The 19,075-nt window shown below is 36.8% G+C and overlaps 1 protein-coding gene across 6 annotated transcripts in view; it reads left to right on the forward strand.

The window, feature by feature from the left end:
* Positions 1-19,075, forward strand: part of EPS8 (EGFR pathway substrate 8, signaling adaptor) — a 177,930-nt gene that overhangs the window by 130,938 nt on the left and 27,917 nt on the right. For all 6 annotated transcript variants that reach the window (XM_045873804.3, XM_045873803.3, XM_045873807.3 and 3 more), the window contains 8 exons: positions 309-391; positions 981-1,117; positions 4,080-4,153; positions 5,436-5,562; positions 7,712-7,800; positions 8,389-8,463; positions 13,507-13,655; positions 16,304-16,487. In XM_045873804.3, the coding sequence (XP_045729760.1) occupies positions 309-391; positions 981-1,117; positions 4,080-4,153; positions 5,436-5,562; positions 7,712-7,800; positions 8,389-8,463; positions 13,507-13,655; positions 16,304-16,487 (918 nt within the window). The remainder of the gene's footprint in view (positions 1-308; positions 392-980; positions 1,118-4,079; positions 4,154-5,435; positions 5,563-7,711; positions 7,801-8,388; positions 8,464-13,506; positions 13,656-16,303; positions 16,488-19,075) is intronic.

The raw sequence follows: 19,075 nt of genomic DNA on the forward strand, positions 1-19,075 counted from the left end.
TATGCAAATTCCTTTTCTCTTTGCCTGTATGCAAGGATAGCTTTTGTCTAAAGTAATGGAATCTGGATGAAATAACCTTTAAGAATTTCTTCAGTTTTTAAAATTTGTCATTATAAAATTCACCATCAAAAAACTGCAAGAGTCATGTTTTGAAAGCACATTTTAAAAAAAGAAAACACTTTTCTTTTGCATCAGGACACTTACTGATTCAGATAGGGAATGTAATCCATTTTGCTGTTGCTGTTTGAAACTATACGTTAAGACAAGAAAAATCTATGACCTCACGGGTAACTTGTCTTGCACTGCAGGCAAACCTCATTAGTGAAGACATTGAGAGTGCGATCAGTGACAGTAAAGGAGGGAAACAGAAGAGGCGGCCTGAAGCCCTGAGGTAAAAACATTAAAAGAAATTAAGGGGTAGAATTGTTTTGTTTTTAAGTTTTTTTATTTGCGTTTTTCTTTTGTTTTTTGGGGTGTTTTTTGTTGTTGTTGTAGTATCTGTTCTAAAGATTTAGAAAAATGATCTTCGATGAAGGTCTATTTTACAGATTACAACCTGTGATTTCAACTCATTAGCTCTTCCTAGTTTATCAGTATATGTGTGCACCTTTTCTCTCCGCGTTTTCTGGTCTTTCTCTGAGAAGCCTTCTCTAGCATGTGTTGTCAGAGTCAGGACAGATGAGTGGCATTTTAAGGGAAGGAAGCCTGGTACAAATAGATATGAGGAATATAGTTAGTTCATAGCCTCTCCAAGTCACAGGAGACCCAGAAAAAAATTAAACCTAGTGTTCAGTTGAATTAAAATTTTCCTGTGTTTTTATATTTCATATACATTTGTAAATATACATAAAATGAAATGGTTAGGAAGTCCTTGTTGTCCTCCCCCTTGACATCGTTCTTAAGGTTGAAGAACTAATGCCATAAACTGAGAATTGATAGACACGGAGATGGTAAAAATTCTATTTTTTCATCTTTTTTAGGATGATTTCCAAAGCAGACCCTGGTATACCGCCTCCGCCAAGAGCTCCTGCCCCGGTGCCCCCTGGGACTGTTACCCAGGTGGATGTTAGAAGTCGGGTGGCAGCCTGGTCTGCATGGGCTGCTGACCAAGGGGACTGTGAGTGTTTCTGAGGATTGCTACTTATTGACCATTGACTTTGGGTTGTGACATAATTCTTGCTCTCAAATTCTGATGCTGATTTCTGAGCTGAAGCTTGAGGTTAGCTTTTTTAATTAAAAAAAAATCATAGATAAAGGAAATTTAAAACTTTGACACTATAAGACTATTGTATATGAGAGTTCACACCAGTCATTTAAATAAATATGGTGTTAGGATTACTTTTTTTTTTTTTTTAATGCAATCAAAGATGGGAAGTTTGACTCAGCTGTGAATCAAACTCTCTACCAGAGAAGAGACTGTCAGATTTTTTTGCAAAGATTGTCCTTCAAAATTCTTTCCATTATTATTATCTTACCACTTTCCTGTTTGGGAAAATTGTTGTGCTTACATGAAAAGGCTGTAAGGGGAGTATTAGGACAAGAGTAAAAGCATCTCCATCTCACTAAACTTGTCAGAGGGGCCCTTTGTGTGCATCATCATTTTACCTTGACATTCTTTTTCAAAGACAAATAATCCGAGCATAGAACTTAGCATAACTTTTTATATGTCAGAATGTTTTTGTTTTGTTTTTTGTTTTTGTTTTTTTTACCAAATCTGAAATTTTTATGACTGAAAATGCCTTAAAATATGTTTAGTCCAATCTTTTTATTATGAGTGAATAAATTGTGATCCAACGAGTTTGAATTTGATGAAGACTAGAGTCTCACTGTTCTGCCTCATTGTTCAGTGGACTTAAATCACTTATCCTTTATCTAATAAAACATTATTCATGCAGATATCTAACAATGTAGTTAAACAATAGAACTTGGTGGCCATAAATAAGTGACACTAGACTTTATTTTGAGTCTGGGGAGTCAAAAGTTGGACTCTGGAGTAAGACCAGGATCTGCTGTGTGACCCTGGATGGTATCTCTTTGTGTTTCAACCTCACTTGTAAAGTGGGGATAATGATTCATGGGTTGCTGTGAATCTGAAAGCAAATAATGTCGACAGCAGTCCCTACTGTAGTGTAAAACACATAACGTGTGGTTCGTCTCATTTTTGCCAAATTGAGTTCATTTTATTTCTGAATTGCTTTCCATTTTATTTATTTTTTTTGTATACTTGAAGTTATTTTTTAGAGATTTACATGTAAGCCCAGCTACCAGACAGATGAAAGAAAAAAGTCTTTGAAACATCTGTTTATCAAAAATGAAGTAGCAGAATATTTACCTTATAATAATTTGTTTTTAGAAATCATACAAATTTCTGTTGATCTGTTTTTTTTCTGTAATATTTTGTGTTTAAAAAAACTAATAGGAGTTTGTAGTGTTTTCTACTTTTTGTGTTCACATAGTGTTTTGTTGTTGCTACTATCTTGGTAGAAGAGATGTGGGTTTTGAGAGAGATCAAAATGGTCTTCCTTGAAGTTGAGGAAGGATAAGAGATCTTAAGTTTATAAATATTCTGAATAAATTTGTGAAAACATCTGTAAAACCTAATATGATTTACAACAAAGAGATGTTTCTGGGCTCTCATTAGATTTTGTCTAAAATATTCTGTGCAATCTTACCTATTTAAATGAGAGTAAGAAAGGGTTTTCACAACTTCTAATTTTCTACTAGGCCATACGGAACATAGCACTTACCATGTGAGGTTCTGTCTGGACCCAGGCCAGTTTTTGGTTGGAAATCCCCCCAAAAGGAGTATCTTTTTGGTCCCTCTGAAGGCTCCAGCTAACTCAGACTAAACATCTCCTTTGAATCCCTGACACAGCCTTACCCCTGACTTCCAAAAGTGATCTCTGTAGAGTAGTGGCAGTGGGGTTCGTAGTGGCACCAGAGACCCTGAAAAAGTCTGTGAGATACTGCATCTCCCCTTACCTCACCCTCCAAGTGATATTTTGGGGCTTATCTGGACTTCTTACTAGCTGCATTTCAAGTTCAACATGCTTTCTGTAGTATACTGTACTCAAGAAAGCCGCTAACTCCATGTAAAACAGCATTTAACTGGCAAGAGTTCATAAATATAAATTCTAATTATTTTAAAGTACTTAAGAGCCACTAATTAAGTTTCAAAAAACTCCATCATAATTTCTTCTTTTTTTCGGGGGGCGATATTCCATTTATTGGGAAAGGCATAGAAGAGGTATAAATACAGAGTTCTCAGTATTTTTTGTAGTTTTCTATATTGAATATCATGAGTCATGATGATGTATCATGAGTTTTTTCCATTATTGATGATACATTTTTCCAGTTTCATCTGTACAGTTTTTCTTTTATTTAATCTACTGTGAAATATATGTAGAAGTATCTGTGTTTAGTGGTAGTATTAACCAGAAGGGAGTTCATTATAGTGACCTTATGATTAACATCATGCTTTAGCTAACTGAGCTAACTTAACATCTTGAATGCTCTTAAGATATGTATTACTTAATTTGCAAATCCTGTAGAGTATTTATACTTATAAAGTATAAATCAGTGAGCCCAACCTTGTGGGTTTTAAGCTTAATGACAACTAGAATTTGAAAGAAGCACTTTACTGTCAGAACCCCCAAAGCTTTATTGTAATCACAGTGGTGGAATGTATAAAATTGGGAGGTTGCATTAGAAATTAGTTCACCACTTTTTGAGGAGCGGGTGCTTAAATGTGAGTTTATATTTCTTTCTTGTGTAGGAATTATAGGGTGAGAAGTTAGGGTTGGTTCTACAGGCAGCTGTCATTGGGAAGAGGGAGAATAGAAGGGGAAGTTACAGGGTAAATCATAAAGGCTAAAGGCAAGCCCTGGCCAAGTGCTCCTCAATTAGTGGTGGCAAGGATGCATGTCATTGATAGATGATGAGCAGTTTTCATTTTGTATCCAGTGAAGGTGTTCCCTTTTGCAAATGGCACTCTTTTCTATCCACTTTTCATGTTTCACTACCTAGATTGATCTTGCTTCGGTAACAGGTTGAAAGACTTGTGATTCTTTTTTCTTTAGTTGAGAAACCAAGGCAGTATCATGAGCAGGAAGAAGCACCTGAAATGATGGCGGCCCGAATTGACAGAGACGTGGTAGGTCCAACAGTCCTCTTTAGGCCATTGCCTTCTTTTTAAAGAGGAAAAAAATATCAGCAGGGAAAATGAAGTTGATTTAAATAAAGATGTTTTATGCAAACTGTATTTTCTCTTTCCATTGGTGGTTATGCCCTTTGAATTATTTCTTTCTTAACTATTTTTGCCTTTAGGCCAATATTTAGTTAGTAGGATAGGGCTCTGATAGAAGAACTAGCATATTAACTAGTTTACAAAGGAACCTAAACTGAATTATCAGATTTGGGGGATTTTAACTTTTTTCATAACTTGTAATTCATAATTGAAATGTCTTCTAAATATCTCTTCATGACATTTATTTTTACTAAACAATTTTACAATGCCTGAAAGATAAAAGTTAAGTGGAATTTTTTAAAAGTAGATATGTAAATTTTAATGTTTTATAAAGAATAAGGCTGTGTTTATTTTTATTAGTCCATAGTAATTTACTTACAGAATGACAATGCCTTCTGATATAATAATAAAATATAATCTCAATATAATTACTATTTATGTTATACGCAATCCTAGCTTATTTGGAAACAAATACAGGAATTTGAAGTTTGGAATTTAATTTTTATATTACACCATTATTTATTATACTTAAAAGTTTACTTAATCCCGGTTTCTAGTCTTTTAAATTAGAAGAATGTCACGTTTCACACATACTAGAGAAAGTCAGCTAAGACAATCAAAACTGATCCAATAATCCCTGAAAGCATAATTCATCATTAATTCTATTTTACCATGTGGCAACTCTCATTAATGATTATTATTCTAGATTATCTATGTGTTTATTAGGTAATCAGAACATTCTATATACCTTTAATTCCATGAAATAATATTGTTGGTACTTTATTGGCGTATTTATTAGAAAACAGAAATGCTCATTCCTCTTCTAACAAGATGTTTCTTAGAATTTTTCCCCTAACTTTATGTGGGAGAACCCTATGAGAAAATTAGAGTAGTTGAAAATAATTAATAATCTGAATAGATATTGTGAATGCTTTCTTTATGGTATTGAAAATAGAACAAGATTAAGCTAAAGAAAAATGTAAATGTCAGACTTTAGCCACCGGTATGTGTATATTTAGTTCAATTCTTTTTCTTAGAATTAGTGATAAACTTGAAATTTGCATGTGGGAGGTATTTTTTTCTTTTTTTTTTTAACTTTCTGATTTTCCTTTACTGACTAATAGTATTCAGTCGAGGCAAAAATGGTTTTATTTTGTCTTAAATCTTATTCTGTAATTTCTAATTCCAGCAAATATTAAACCACATTTTGGATGACATTGAATTTTTTATCACAAAACTCCAAAAAGCAGCTGAAGCATTTTCTGAGCTTTCTAAAAGGAAGAAAAGTAAGAAAGGTAAAAAGAAAGGACCAGGAGGTAAGTTGGATTTTCTCTTCTTTTTAAGATAGATAGATAGATTATTTATTTATTTATTTATTTATTTATTTATTTATTTATTTGACAGAGAGAGACACAGTGAGAGCGGGAACACAAGCAGGGGTAGTGGGAGAGGGAGAAGCAGGCTCCCCACTGAGCAGGGAGCCCAGTGCGATGCGGGGCTCAATCCCAGGACCCTGGGATCATGACCGAAGGCAGACGCTTAACGCCTGAGCCACCCAGGCGCCGCTGGATTTTCTTAAACTTCTAAAGACCATTCAGAACTCCAGTGCTAGGCAGAGTTTCTGCCCTTGTGAACTGCCCCTTTTCTAGTTTTGGGATAGCACCTGGGAGTTAGGCAGAGACTAAGAAGACCCCAGGGAATGGTCCATTTTGGTTCCAAGTTGGCTATAGTAAGAAAAGACTCTAGGATACTTAACCTAAATCACAGAGACTCTGAGATTCAGCTAACAACCATCTCTTTGTAGTTTTAATTAGTGACTGTAAAATTAATGTCTGTTAAAGAAAGTCATGGCCCTATTCTTCCCCTATTTTGATTTATTTTATTATAAATATAGAACCTCATTATTTTGTTAAAAGGATTGATTTTTCTCATTAAAATAGTTACAACTATCAATGGATTTGAATTTTTATATCACAGAACTCCCAAAGAATATATTCAGGTCACGTACAAGCTGTTTTGGGGTATGCTGTAGTTAGCTATTTAAAATGGCCTCAAAATGTATAAACTTAAAACTGTGGAACAAAATTAAAAGAATAGTGAGTAAATATCCCTTTCATGACACGTGACCTCCCAGTTTTTCTCTTGCTCATGTCTACCTCCTAAGCATGTGACCTGTAGACTTGTCTTCCAGATGTGTACCTCTGGGTGTACGTCACCTCCCTATATTCTGAAATTAAGTATTACTGCATCCTTATGTCTCAAACCACTTATTCCTGCTGTATTCGTTATGAGGGGTGTTCTATCCTCTTGGTCATCCAGATTCAAGACCACAGGTCTAGTATGACTTCATTCTCTAACTTGCAGCCAACATCGATTTTATTTTTTCAGTGTGTTTTATATCCAGTTGTTTCCCTTTTCATTTTCATAGCTAATGTCTGCTTCAAGCTGTCATCATTTTTTACCTGGCTCTCTAAGTAGTCTTCAAGCCTCCAGTCTTTTATTCTGGGAGGACAGTTGTCGTCATCTAATGTAGTCACTTCATTCTTCTGAACAGCATGTTAATTCCATGTTCTGTTGATTTACTTCTGCTCCTCCCCCCGCCCCCCTGGCAGTCAAGGTCACCCTCAGTCCAACCTTGGTCTGCTTTTCCATTCTCTTGGTTTCTCTGCTTTAGTTTGTTGTTTCATGTACATGCAATTTCCTTTTTCCATGTTTTTTTTACTTATACTGCTGTATCCAACTATGACATTTTCTTACCAAATTGCCGTGTAACAGACCTTGCAGATCCCATCTTAAAAGCTACTTTCCCCATGGAACATCTGTTAGGTGTCCATTTTCCCATCTCCCAACCAGGTGCAGTCTCTTTCTACAACATTTCCTTGGTGTATCTTGGTTACTTACCGATTCGGGTTTTCTAAAGATTTTAAGGCCCTTCAGAGCAGGGCTTATAACCCGCACATTTTTGTAGTCTTTGTGATGATAAGCGCAATAATTGGGACATAAAAGGGCTACAGCATAAATCTATGGAATTGGTGAGGAGTCAGTAGAGCCTAAGGGTAGAAGGGTCCATTTCAAATGTTGGATCACCTTAGTTTGTTACAGTGAGTCTAGGAGATGTACTAGAGTAGCTAGGAAGCATGGTATCTGGAATGATCAAATTTTACAGACACAAATGGGGCTTTTTATTTTTTCATTTATTAGATTTTCTTTTTTTTTTTTTTAAAGATTTTATTTATTTGACAGAGAGAGACACAGCGAGAGAGGGAACACAAGCAGGGGGAGTGGGAGAGGGAGAAGCAGGCTTCCCACTGAGCAGGGAGCTCGATGCGGGGCTCAATCCCAGGACCCTGAGATCATTACCTGAGCAGAAGGCAGACACTTAACGACTGAGCCACTCAGGTACCCCTACTAGATTTTCTGACAGCTTTGTTTTCATCTGTCCCCCTTCCGGTTTATTTCTTTTAGAGGGTGTTTTAACTCTGCGGGCAAAACCTCCCCCTCCTGAGGAGTTTGTTGACTGTTTACAAAAGTTTAAACATGGATTTAACCTTCTGGTAAGTGGAATTTATTTGTATATAATCAAAAGAAACAAACGAAGGAGATCAAATTCTAGCCAGGAGGTTCCTGATTAAATGAAGAGATAAAATTATTCTTATAGATTTTTTGGTATGTATGTTTTGATTTGCTTTTAATTGGGACAACAGATAATAAAACCTATGTATCCAAGCAAATTATCAAAAAAGAACAACTCCTAACTTGTTTTGTTTTTTTTTTTATAATTTTTTTTTATTTATTCATTTGAGACAGAGAGAGAGCAGGAGCAGTGGGGAGAGGCAGAGGAAGAGGGAGAAGCAGACTCCCTGCTGAGCAGGGAGCCCGATGTGGGGCTTGATCCCAGGACCCTGGGATCATGACCTGAGCTGAAGGCAGACGCTTAACCATCTGAGCCACCCAGGCGCTCCTCCTAACTTGTTTTTAAACTAAATTCTCTTAATCTGACTTACCTAGGCTGATTCATATATTAAAAGTTAAACTAGTAGTAAAGAACTCTTTCTCTGAGTCTGTATCAGACCTTTATGAGCATCTGTTTTTTGCTTGATTGCATCATAGTAATCTGTTTGTCTGTTTTCTTAATGCTACAGGCCAAACTGAAGTCTCACATCCAGAATCCGAGTGCTGCAGATTTGGTTCATTTTTTATTTACTCCATTAAATATGGTAAGACTGTTAATTTAAGAAAGTAATCACTCTTAGTATGTTTTTCAACCCCAAGTGTCTGTCTGGAGTATCTCGACAGTTTTCCTTCATTACTTTGCATGGATACGATTTCTCTTGGCATCTGTGTCAACATCGAGAATGTGCAATTTGGGAGTTTGAAAGAACCTTAGAAATCATCCTGTTCAAGCACCTTTACTTTATTGCTGAGGAAGCCGATGTCTCTGACAGAGCTAGGAAGATGAAAAGAAATATTTATTAGATGCTAGTGTTTCAGTATATACTAGGATATAATGCAAATGGCTATAATAATGTAAAAGTTTTTCTCTTTCTCCCAAAATAGGCTGGGTGTGAGGAGGTACTGGTACTGGATGGAGGGCTTTGCTCATTTATTTATTTATTCAGAAATACTAATTGAGAGCCTGTTACATGCTTACCATTATTAGTAGCTTATCAGGAATAAAACAGACATAAATTTTTACCCTCTTGGAACTTATATTGTAGTATGGAGGGGCAATCAGTAACCTAAATATATGCATAAATAATATATTTTGCTAAAAATAAGTGTTATTTGAAAAAATACAGCAGGGACAGAGAACGGGGAATATTTCAGGTGTATGCTCATGCAAGTGTGCACACGTATGCAAGGTGGAGTATTACCCTTTTTGAATAGGGTTGGTTAAGGTGAGAGGTGTCATTTGAGCAAATGAAGTGAGGAATGAGTCATGTGGATTTCTGAAAGAAGAGAATTCCAGACAGAGAACAGCTATTGTGAGTGCTCTGGGATGGTAATTGCAAATTATGTTCTTGGAATAAATAAGTATTGTGACTTGAACAGAATGAGGGAGAGCTTAATTAGGAGATGAAGTCAGCAAAGCAACAGGAGGTCATATTTTGTTGGTCTTTATAAGTGATTATGAAATCTTTTACACTTTTGGAGTGTTTTCAGCACAAAAGGATTGCTCTGGCTAGAATACTTAGAAATCTGGGGAAGAAGGGACTAGGGTGGTTATTAAAATAATCCAGATCAGAGATTATGGTGTTTGGACCGGGTGACATTAGAAATCGTAAGAAGTTGGATTTTGGGTATAAACCATAGAAGCAACATTTGCCGGTTGATTAGATGTGCTATGCAAGAGCCAAGGGTATCTCCAAAGGTTTTGGCCTAAGAGTGGAGGGATGGAATAATTATTCATCGAGATGGGGAAGACAATAGGTAAGACAGATTTTTTTGAAGGAAGATAAGGAATTCAGTTTTAGACATGTCAAAATTTTGTTACATCTAGATGGAAAAATTTGGTAGTTGAATATATGAATTTGGAGTTCAGTGGAGAAATCAAAGCTATAGATACGTATTTAAGGATCATCTGCATATAGAAGGCATTTAAAGCCATGATATTATCACCAAGGTAGTAATCATCATTGAGGAAAAAGGACTGGTTGAGCCTTGGGCAATTCAGTGTTAGGAGAATGGAAAGAACCAACAAAGAAGATTGAGAAGAAGCAGTTAAGTCAGGAGAAGAAACATAAGAATATTATGGTATTCTGGAAGCTAAATGAAGAAAATGTGTCCAAGAGAAGAATTGAGCAACTGTGTCAGATGTCTCTATGGTGGAAGCTGATTTACCTCCATGCCCTTGTTACAGCTGTGTACAGGGGCAAAGAAAGATGATTTATCTTTAAGGAGCTGACTCTGAACTTAAACAGATAATTTCTGCCTTTGTTCAGTTGGCCTGAATGTTTTCCTGTGGCCATACTGAACACCAAAGGAATATAGTCTCCATCTGCATGCCTGTAGGTTCATCTAAAATGTAGAGGCTTCTCTTTCTAGAAGGAAGAAGAGAGCGGACACTAGGGAGCAATTAGTAGTCTTTAGCATGCTCACTCTGTGCCAGGTGGAGTGATATCCACATAATACATTTTTTCCCCCAGAAAACTCCCTTCTCATACATGTATATTTGTACAAAAGGTATAATTTTTAAAGCTAACAAAAGGATGTGTTGGGAACAATTCCCTTTGTGAAGGAGTTGGATGTTCCTATGAGTTTATCCAGCAAAAGGTTATACCTCTTGTGCCGGAGGCCAGGATCCAAGATACACATCTTCATTTTCAAGATTTTCAGTATGCAGCTATGTTCTTTCCTTATGTGGTATGGTAATATACTTCCCTTCACATTATATATTTCTTATATCTGCAAATGGTGTAATAGCAACTTGTCTAGGCTGACGTTACATCCAACCATCTTGTCCTATGGGGCAGTTGGGAGAACTCACTGGAATATTAAAGAGTACACAACAAAAAAGTGCAGGGGTTTGGGAAAAGCATGTGACAGAAAGCAGATGGAACAATTGTCGCCCTCCCATACAGACAGATCTGAAAAGAGAGTAGGCTACAAATCACCCTTTTCTACAATTTCACCAGTTAGATGGGTCATTCTGGTTTTTGTGGGAGGACAAGTGAGTGAGGAGTGGAAAGGAGGTGGAGTCTCTTTTAAATACTTCCAGGAGGACAGACTTTCCTCCTTTGTGGGCTAAGGTAGGCATGGGTGGAGTGTTTGTGAATGGCTGTCCCTGTCAGAAGGGCAAATGATCACTTTGTGGGATGACAATGGCAGTAATGATAATTGTTAGTAATGTGTGATTATCCTGTGTCTTATTTCTGTGATTGTTTTTTTTAAAGACTAGACGAAGCAGATAAATTTCATTATTTTGGTTGAGGGCATATGAACACTATGGTTTGAGTACTCTAATATTTATCAAAAATGGGGCAAATTCAAATGCATTTCCCATAGGTTTTACTTGATTATCAAAAAAAAAAGAAAGTGCAAGTAACAAAAAGGGATAATAAATCTTCTCCTTCTTTCCCTAAGGGCAAATAGACAAGACCTGAAGTAGAATATGAAATGAATATTGCTTTACAAACATAGGAAAGTAACATTATTAACATAGGTGTCAGAACTGGGCAATAAGAGATTAGAAGATGAAAGTCCAAGACTACATCAATAATTTATGAATGCTTCCATATGTTGTTGCTATATATATAGAACATCAGATTTCTACTTGTCTAGTTATTGTTGAATAATCCTTGCTTTATAAGCTCTTTTAAAAATTAAATCAAGGCCATTCATATGCAAAGAAGCCCATAGAATCTCATTAACAAAGTTTATATTCCTTATTCTTTAACACATTTGATACTGTCTTGGTTTGAATATTAGGAAGTGTTGACTCTAAAAGAGTTTTTGCCATCTCCTCATTCTTGGCATACTCTTTCACACATTATAAGTAGATATGTAGATATGTAGTCGTTACATGAAAGAGAACTATAAAATAATGGGACTGGTTTCCCTCACATGTAGAAAGTAGCCTTTGTGATCAAGCTGTGTATCTGAAAATAGGATTCATTTTATCTTTTTTTTCATCAAAAATGACTCCTTCTTCATGGTCTCTCCAATCAGAATATGTTTGTTACTCCTTTTAATGTTCTGCCTACAGTGCCCCAGACATATTACTTGGACAAGAGACATGGGAAGGAACATTTATTTAGGGCCTACGACCAGCCACACAAAATTTAGTGGCTTTAAACCTTGCAAGACCCGCCCTCTGCCCTCAGCCTCTCCACACACAAGCACATCCACAGCAACCATACATGCATACATGCTTAACATCCGTTCTTGAGAGGGAACTATGTCTTACAGCTTTTTATTGACATTTCTTCTCTTTCATTCCCAAAGATTTTAAAGTTCCTCTACTCCTAGATTTTACTCCTTTACTTTTCCCTCTTAATCATTCCTCCATATTTACCAGAAGTGCTTATAGGGCTTGGAAGTAAGAAAATTACTGTACCAGGCAGGGTAAATTTTGTTCTCAAGTAAGAGTCAGCCTCCCTCCTTACTTCTCATCTTTTCTTTCACTGATTCTCGGTCGTCCCTCTAACACTGTGTCTTCTGCAATTGACTTGGTCCAAGTCCTCACAGGAGGGAAAACTGAAAAATAAGCCATAAGTTAAAATGTAACGTGTTACTTATATGCATAAATTGTTTTGGGGACACTGAGGTGCCTTGGAGCTATGCTTTGGGATTAAGGAGGGCTTCTTGGAAGAGGTGGTACCGGAGTAGAGTTCTGAGTGATAAAGGAAGGGCCTCTTGGGGAACTGGGAAGCAGCACGTGCAGATACACGGAGGCATACAGCAGCATAGCATGCTCAGAACACTTGGATGACTGGGGAGAAACTGAGAAACTGACTCTTGGTCTGGAGCCATTCAAAAAAAAAATCCCTTTTTTCTTGTGCCATATCTCTGGGAAGGTGAGATTTTTATAAAAGGGCTCTGGTTTCTGCTCTAGGAGATAACTACCATTCTTTAGCCAGGAAATAGCCTCTGAGAAGTCCATTTGGAGCAGTTTCCGGACAGACACTTATCAACCTTTTGTTTATCAGAGAGGTGCACCTGTTTATTTGTTTCTGCTAATCATTAAATTATCCATTTTAAATCAGGACAATTTCCTAGAATTAAATCCTGGGGAAAAATACCATAGATTCAGAGTACCAGTTCTCATTCTTCTCTCTGGATCCTTTTATTTTTGTATGTCTTTATAGGCACAGCCATGGACTGTTAAGTTGAGCCTTATTTCTCTCTGTAGTATTCATTTATAGAACCATACTTTTCAAGTTTGGGATAATAGATTTGCCAGGAAAGATACATGTACTTTTTTTTTTTTTTTTAAGCAAAAAGCAGAGATTGTTAAACAACCTGACTGAGAATTCTTTGGATAGCCATTACTATTTTCCAGGGAAAATACGGTCATATGCAACCAATAGATCCTGTGAAATTTGTTAAGCTACTAACTTTTCCATTCTAGATTATTAGTCACCTTTGGGCTGGGCAGGTTGACTTAATAAGCTGTTTTTCATTCAGTAAGTAGTACACTGCACCACGTCAAAATCTGAGTATATAAAAACAGTGCTTGTTTTGGCATGGATTTTACATATTTTGAAAATATACAAGTAATCATCATCTTCTTGCTAAAAAATGATTTATTGTTATTTTAGGTGGTGCAGGCAACAGGAGGTCCTGAACTAGCCAGTTCAGTACTCAGCCCCCTATTGACTAAGGACACAATTGAGTTCTTAAATTATACTGTCAACAATGATGAAAGACAGCTGTGGATGTCACTGGGCGAAACGTGGATGAAAGCCAGGTAGATGTATATGAGTTTAATACCTGTAATACTTCAAGTATTGTTCTTTGTTATTACAGGAATCTAACGAGATGTTTATTTTTAGCCTTTTGCTTATGAAAGACTAAGCATTACAGGTGAAAAAGCCTAAACCCTTAAAAAGCCAGTCTAGTGGGGAAGATATAAAATGTAAGGCATATTAACTGCCCGGAGTGACTTATAAACTGCTGTTGTTTGGTAAGGGAGAGCCATCAGGAAGAGGATTTGAAGAGGGGGGTAGTTAGCTTTCAAAGAAGAGCTGGCATTTAAAATCAATAGAGAATAAGAGTAGTATATTACGTAATATATATGTACACACTATACAGATAGTGTTTGCCAGGCACCCTTCTATGAACTTTATATAAGTACTGTTGTTATCCCTATTTTACAGATAACAAAACTGAGGTCTAGAGTGGTTAAGTAATTTGCTCAAAGCCATATAACTCTTAAGTGGCAGATCTGCAATTTGTACCTGGCAATCTGGCTCTGGAGTTGATGTTCATAATTATTTTGCTCTGCTGCCTTTCAGCTGGATGAGTAGGATTTCCACAAATACATAGTTGGGAAGGGGCCTTCCTAATAGAGAAGCATGAATGAGGGCATGAAGTAGGAAGTCAAGAGAATGGAGACTGAATATGGGTTTAGCTGGTATATAGACTTTGGATAGCAGGTGCTTGTGGGGAAGGGGGCGAGGAGGGATGGTGTTAAATGAGGCACATGGAAATAAGCAGGTGGGCTATGAAGGCTCCCACTGCCATGCTAAAGAGTTGGAGAAGATTCTATAGGCTGTGGAGAACCAATAGCTGTGTGAATAGGAGTGTGACATAATCACATCTGCATTTTAGAAAGATCAGTCTGCTAGTTGAGCCTAGCAAGGACAAGGACCAAAGTGAGGCCAGGAGGCCCCTTGGGATGCTGATGCTAGTGTAGAGATTCCTTAGTAAGCAACATTCCCTGGGTCTGGAACAGTAGTAGTGGGAATGGAAAGGAGGAGGGGATCATTTTAAAAATCGTATTTTTGTCAGTAGTGATTGTGGAAGACAAATCATTTACATTGCCTCATTTAACATTGCAGTGTTAAAGTTTCCTAGGCAAGGCAAAAAAATATTTATCATTTTATGATATGTGAATAAATAATTTTTGCCTTCCTAACCATGGCCCAAATCATTTTTTTCTCTCACTACTTAGAGTGAGTCATTCAGTGTGGTCACTTAGATGCTTTTCTTCCTAATGCTTTTGAATGGGCTAGCCTAAAAGTAATGGATCAGTTCATAATTTTTTTCCTCCTCCTTTTCTTCTATTGAAACACATATAAACGGTGTTTATATATAAAATATAAAACTTACATTTTGGACTTAGGCAACAGCTTGTGTTGGGATATGGTTTACATATTGAATGGTTTACCAAGCAAAAAATTATTTAAAAGCCCTGTAGTTGTTTTTATTTTGAAAACAATATTTAAATTTATTTATATACTAATATAACCTACTGTATCATGCTATTTATATATTGTACTTGGTTAAATAGATTTCTTAAATCTATTAGATTTTCATAGTTTATAGTCTTATGATAAGCCTAGATGGAATCTTTTAGTATTTTCCCATGAAACTTACTAAATTCATCAGATCTCCTAGTACAAAAATAGCTCAGACTTTCTAATTTCTTGATTTTGGGTCCTACCTCAAAATGAGAAAATGAATGACCATTGGAAAAACTACATCAAAAGGAAATATATCGTTAGCTCTTGACAAGAGAAAAGGTAATTTTTTAGATCCTAATTGTTAAGAGTATTAGGAAATGAATATACTGATTTAAAAATTCATAAAGATAAAAAGATCATGAAGGTACATAATAATCTGAATAAAAAGACTTATTTCATCATAGTAGAAATATAACCTGAAGAATTGATCTTTCACTTGTGAAAGATAAAACAACATAGTATAGCAGAGATGAAGCTATAATTTCTGTCCCAGTTATTTTTGTGGTTCATGAGTGATTAGAAGCTTGTAGAAATAAGCCTCGCTTAGAGTCATTAAATAATGAACGGGTAATGATTATGATTCCAAATTAGTCCTAACTTGATTTTACTGATTAAAGGCTCACTGATAAATTTAATTTATAAAATTGGTAATGTTTCATTTAGGGGACTTTGTAACTTAAAAAAATCATAAATGTTAAGAACATTCTCTGTTGTTTCTCTTTTGAAAGATATATCTGATACCAGGAGGGTTCATACCGAGGGAGGGGAAGGAAGGGAAAGATGAGAATCTGAAACTACTTTAGATACAGGAGAAGTTCGTGTTCTAAATACTTGTAACACTTCTAGCCTCATGCTCCTTTTCCAAATTTTCAAAACCTATATCCATGTTACATAGCTGAATTAATGGAGAATTGAGGCAGTGTACTGAAAACAGATCATGAAGCAGGATTCAATCTTGCTTTCGTTTTGTTGGCATTATAGACTAGTATAAGCATGTTCACTTTCCCTTTTTGAAGAGAGAGAGGGCAGATGAGGTATGCTTTGTTTCTGTTTGTTGTTATCTGTTTTTATTTTTTGTGGCTAACCTTATTGAAAGTAATTTTGAACATGGATACATTTCTTAATTTTGTGCCTTACTGTCCCTCTACAGAGCAGAATGGCCAAAAGAGCAGTTCATCCCACCATATGTCCCGCGGTTCCGCAATGGTTGGGAGCCTCCCATGCTGAGCTTCATGGGCGCACCGATGGAACAAGATCTTTATCAGTTGGCTGAGTCTGTGGCAAATGTAGCAGAACATCAGCGCAAACAGGAGACAAAAAGATTATCCACGGAGGTACAGTTGTTTAGCATCACTTTTTGTAGAAAGTGCAATAACCTGTGCATTCTCTTGTAATTCTGATTGTGAGTTCTCGTTTTATCGATCTGAAGATTGTTCTAGAACCAATGACTATATGTCCTGCTGCCCTTGGTTACCTCTCACCTCTTTGTCATTGCCGTGACAGTTGCTTTGTTTCCCTGTGAAGCCTAACGCCAGCCTTAGAGTCCTGTTAGCACTCACCCCTACCCACCTGCTAGTGTTCCCTGAGCCTTGGTGATCCCGTTTCAATTTGTGAGTGCCTGCTTTCTCCCCCTGTCAGAGAATTGCCCCACTGTTGCTTGGCTTGTTCTTTCTGTTTTTCTCTCCATCATCAGACCCTTAAGACAGCTCCCTGAACCTAGGTCCCTGAAGCCTGTCCCAAGCAGCTCTTTCCCAAATGTCCCATGTCTTCCCTCCTTCCTCCTTCCTTCCTGCCCTCCTTCCCTCCTTCCTTCTACCTAGTTCTAAACCCCGAAACCTTCTCAGCCTGGCTAGAAGGCCAGAGTGTCTTCTGGACTCAGTCCCCAGGCTCAAATGATCATTTATAACCCTAATACACCCTGAGGAGATCACAAAATTTATTGTGCCTTTTAAGTATTTAGTAAGCTTTAGAGTATAACCTATTTGGGGAGCAAATTGAGAGATTGAAATTGGGTAAGTTATCTCTGCACATTTCTTAAAAATGATTTTCCTGTGACTCTTTCTTGTTCTGTCAGAAAAGAAAATCAAACATTGCTTAAAGCTGAACCAAACCAAATAGAAGGATCAGAACCCAAGGAATCAGATTAATGAGGTCTAGTTTGGAGAAGAAACAGTAAATGATGACTAGATCCTCCTTCAAGTCCAGTTCATTTCCTTTATTTAATTCCATAGATTAATTTTCTCAGTGCTGTGGGTATTTATAATATGGCAAACATGATATGAAGGAATGATTAACAAACCAGAGTAAATCTTCACTTTTAAGGAAAAACACATAAATTAATTTTTTAAAAATCAGTCCCTTGGACAGTAACCATAATATAGAAGATTGGTTAAATTTTGAAACTTCAGAAATAAAGCAAATACACTGCTTTGAAGACATACATTTTTTTCTGATGTAATTGTTTTTTGCTCTGGTGCATCGAAGGGTAGAGTCTCTAACTGCTGTCCCTTCTAAGTGATTAAGACAATGACCTCAGAGCCTTTGCATTGGTTGGCAGTCCCTCTCCAGACCTCAGCAGTGTGGATTTTATAGTTCAGACCTCAGTACTGTGGATTTCCTTTACTCATAGAGGGCAACTTTTTTAGAGGAAAAAAGATGTAATTGAACATGAAATTATGACACACTTGTTGCTATAGTTACAGCCGACTATTTTCAAATCACAGAAATTTCTAGCTTACAGTCTTTGTATCTTAAATAAGAAAATAGATCCACTTAATGTATTGCCTCAGAAATTCACTTTCGTGGGTTCTTTTTCAAAAACTTGCATATTTAAAGAGAGAGTCATGTGTTCTGGGCTTCCAGTGTAAAAGTTGTCTACTCTCTTGGAAGAAGTAATTTTAAAGGAAGAATTATTGAGAATCTTTCCTTGTGATGAGTTATCACTTTCCTGTTGTAAACTGTTTTCCATTTTATGGCTTACATACTTATCCAGAGGTGTAAAAAAATGAAATGAAAAGGACCTGCTAGCTGTTTAGGGGATTTTTATGCCTTAAGGTTTTGTTGGAAAAGAGGCCAACTAATGGTGATTTAAAATGCATAAAAAATGCAATCATCCCCAGAAGAGGAACTTTATTATACTTTATTGGTACTAAAATAAATACACTCAGGACAAGACTTGGATGATTCAGGATCTGGTGGTTTTGTGTAGAATCGAAAGGCTTGGGTGACATGGGGTGTCAAACATGGGTGGCAATACTCAACTTTTTTACTTCCTCTGAACCAGCAGCAGCCCTAAACAAGCTTGTGTAGTCATCACAGGTAGACGTACGTCATCATTTCTCTCCTCCCTTGCAATATTTCTAGTCACTCTCAGGACCCAGTGATCTCATGCTGACTGACCTCACTCGGTTCTGTTCAGAGTTAGCTAAAGGTGAGGGTGATTCTAACACCCTCTTTATAAAACATTGCCTAATCATCTAGTGCCTCTCCTCTCAACTAGGAAATGATAAACTGAATTAATTAAGCTACTTATTTGTCTTTTTTAAAAGGATTTTATTTATTTATTTGAGAGAGAGAGAGAGAAAGTGAGCACAAGCGGGGGTGGGTGGAGCAGCAGAGGGAGAGGGAGAAGCAGACTCCCGGCTGAGCAGGGGGCCCGATGCGAGGCTTGATCCCAGAATCCTGGGATCATGACCTGAGCTGAAGGCAAATGCTTAACAGACTGAGCCACCCAGGCACCCCCTTATTTGTCATTTTTAATTTCAGCTTTATTGAGGTATAATTGACAAAATCATAAGATACTTAAGGTGTTCATCTGGTGATTTGATATGCATTGCAAGAGGATCCCCCCCCCAATCTAGTTAATTAGCACATTGACACATCTGTCAACCTCACATATTTATCTTTCTTTCTTTTGGTGAGA

This window comes from Mirounga angustirostris, unplaced genomic scaffold, assembly GCF_029215605.1.
Source record: "Mirounga angustirostris isolate CCGP_5_RB_7025 unplaced genomic scaffold, mMirAng1.0.hap1 SCAF_5, whole genome shotgun sequence".
NCBI classification, from domain to species: domain Eukaryota; kingdom Metazoa; phylum Chordata; class Mammalia; order Carnivora; family Phocidae; genus Mirounga; species Mirounga angustirostris.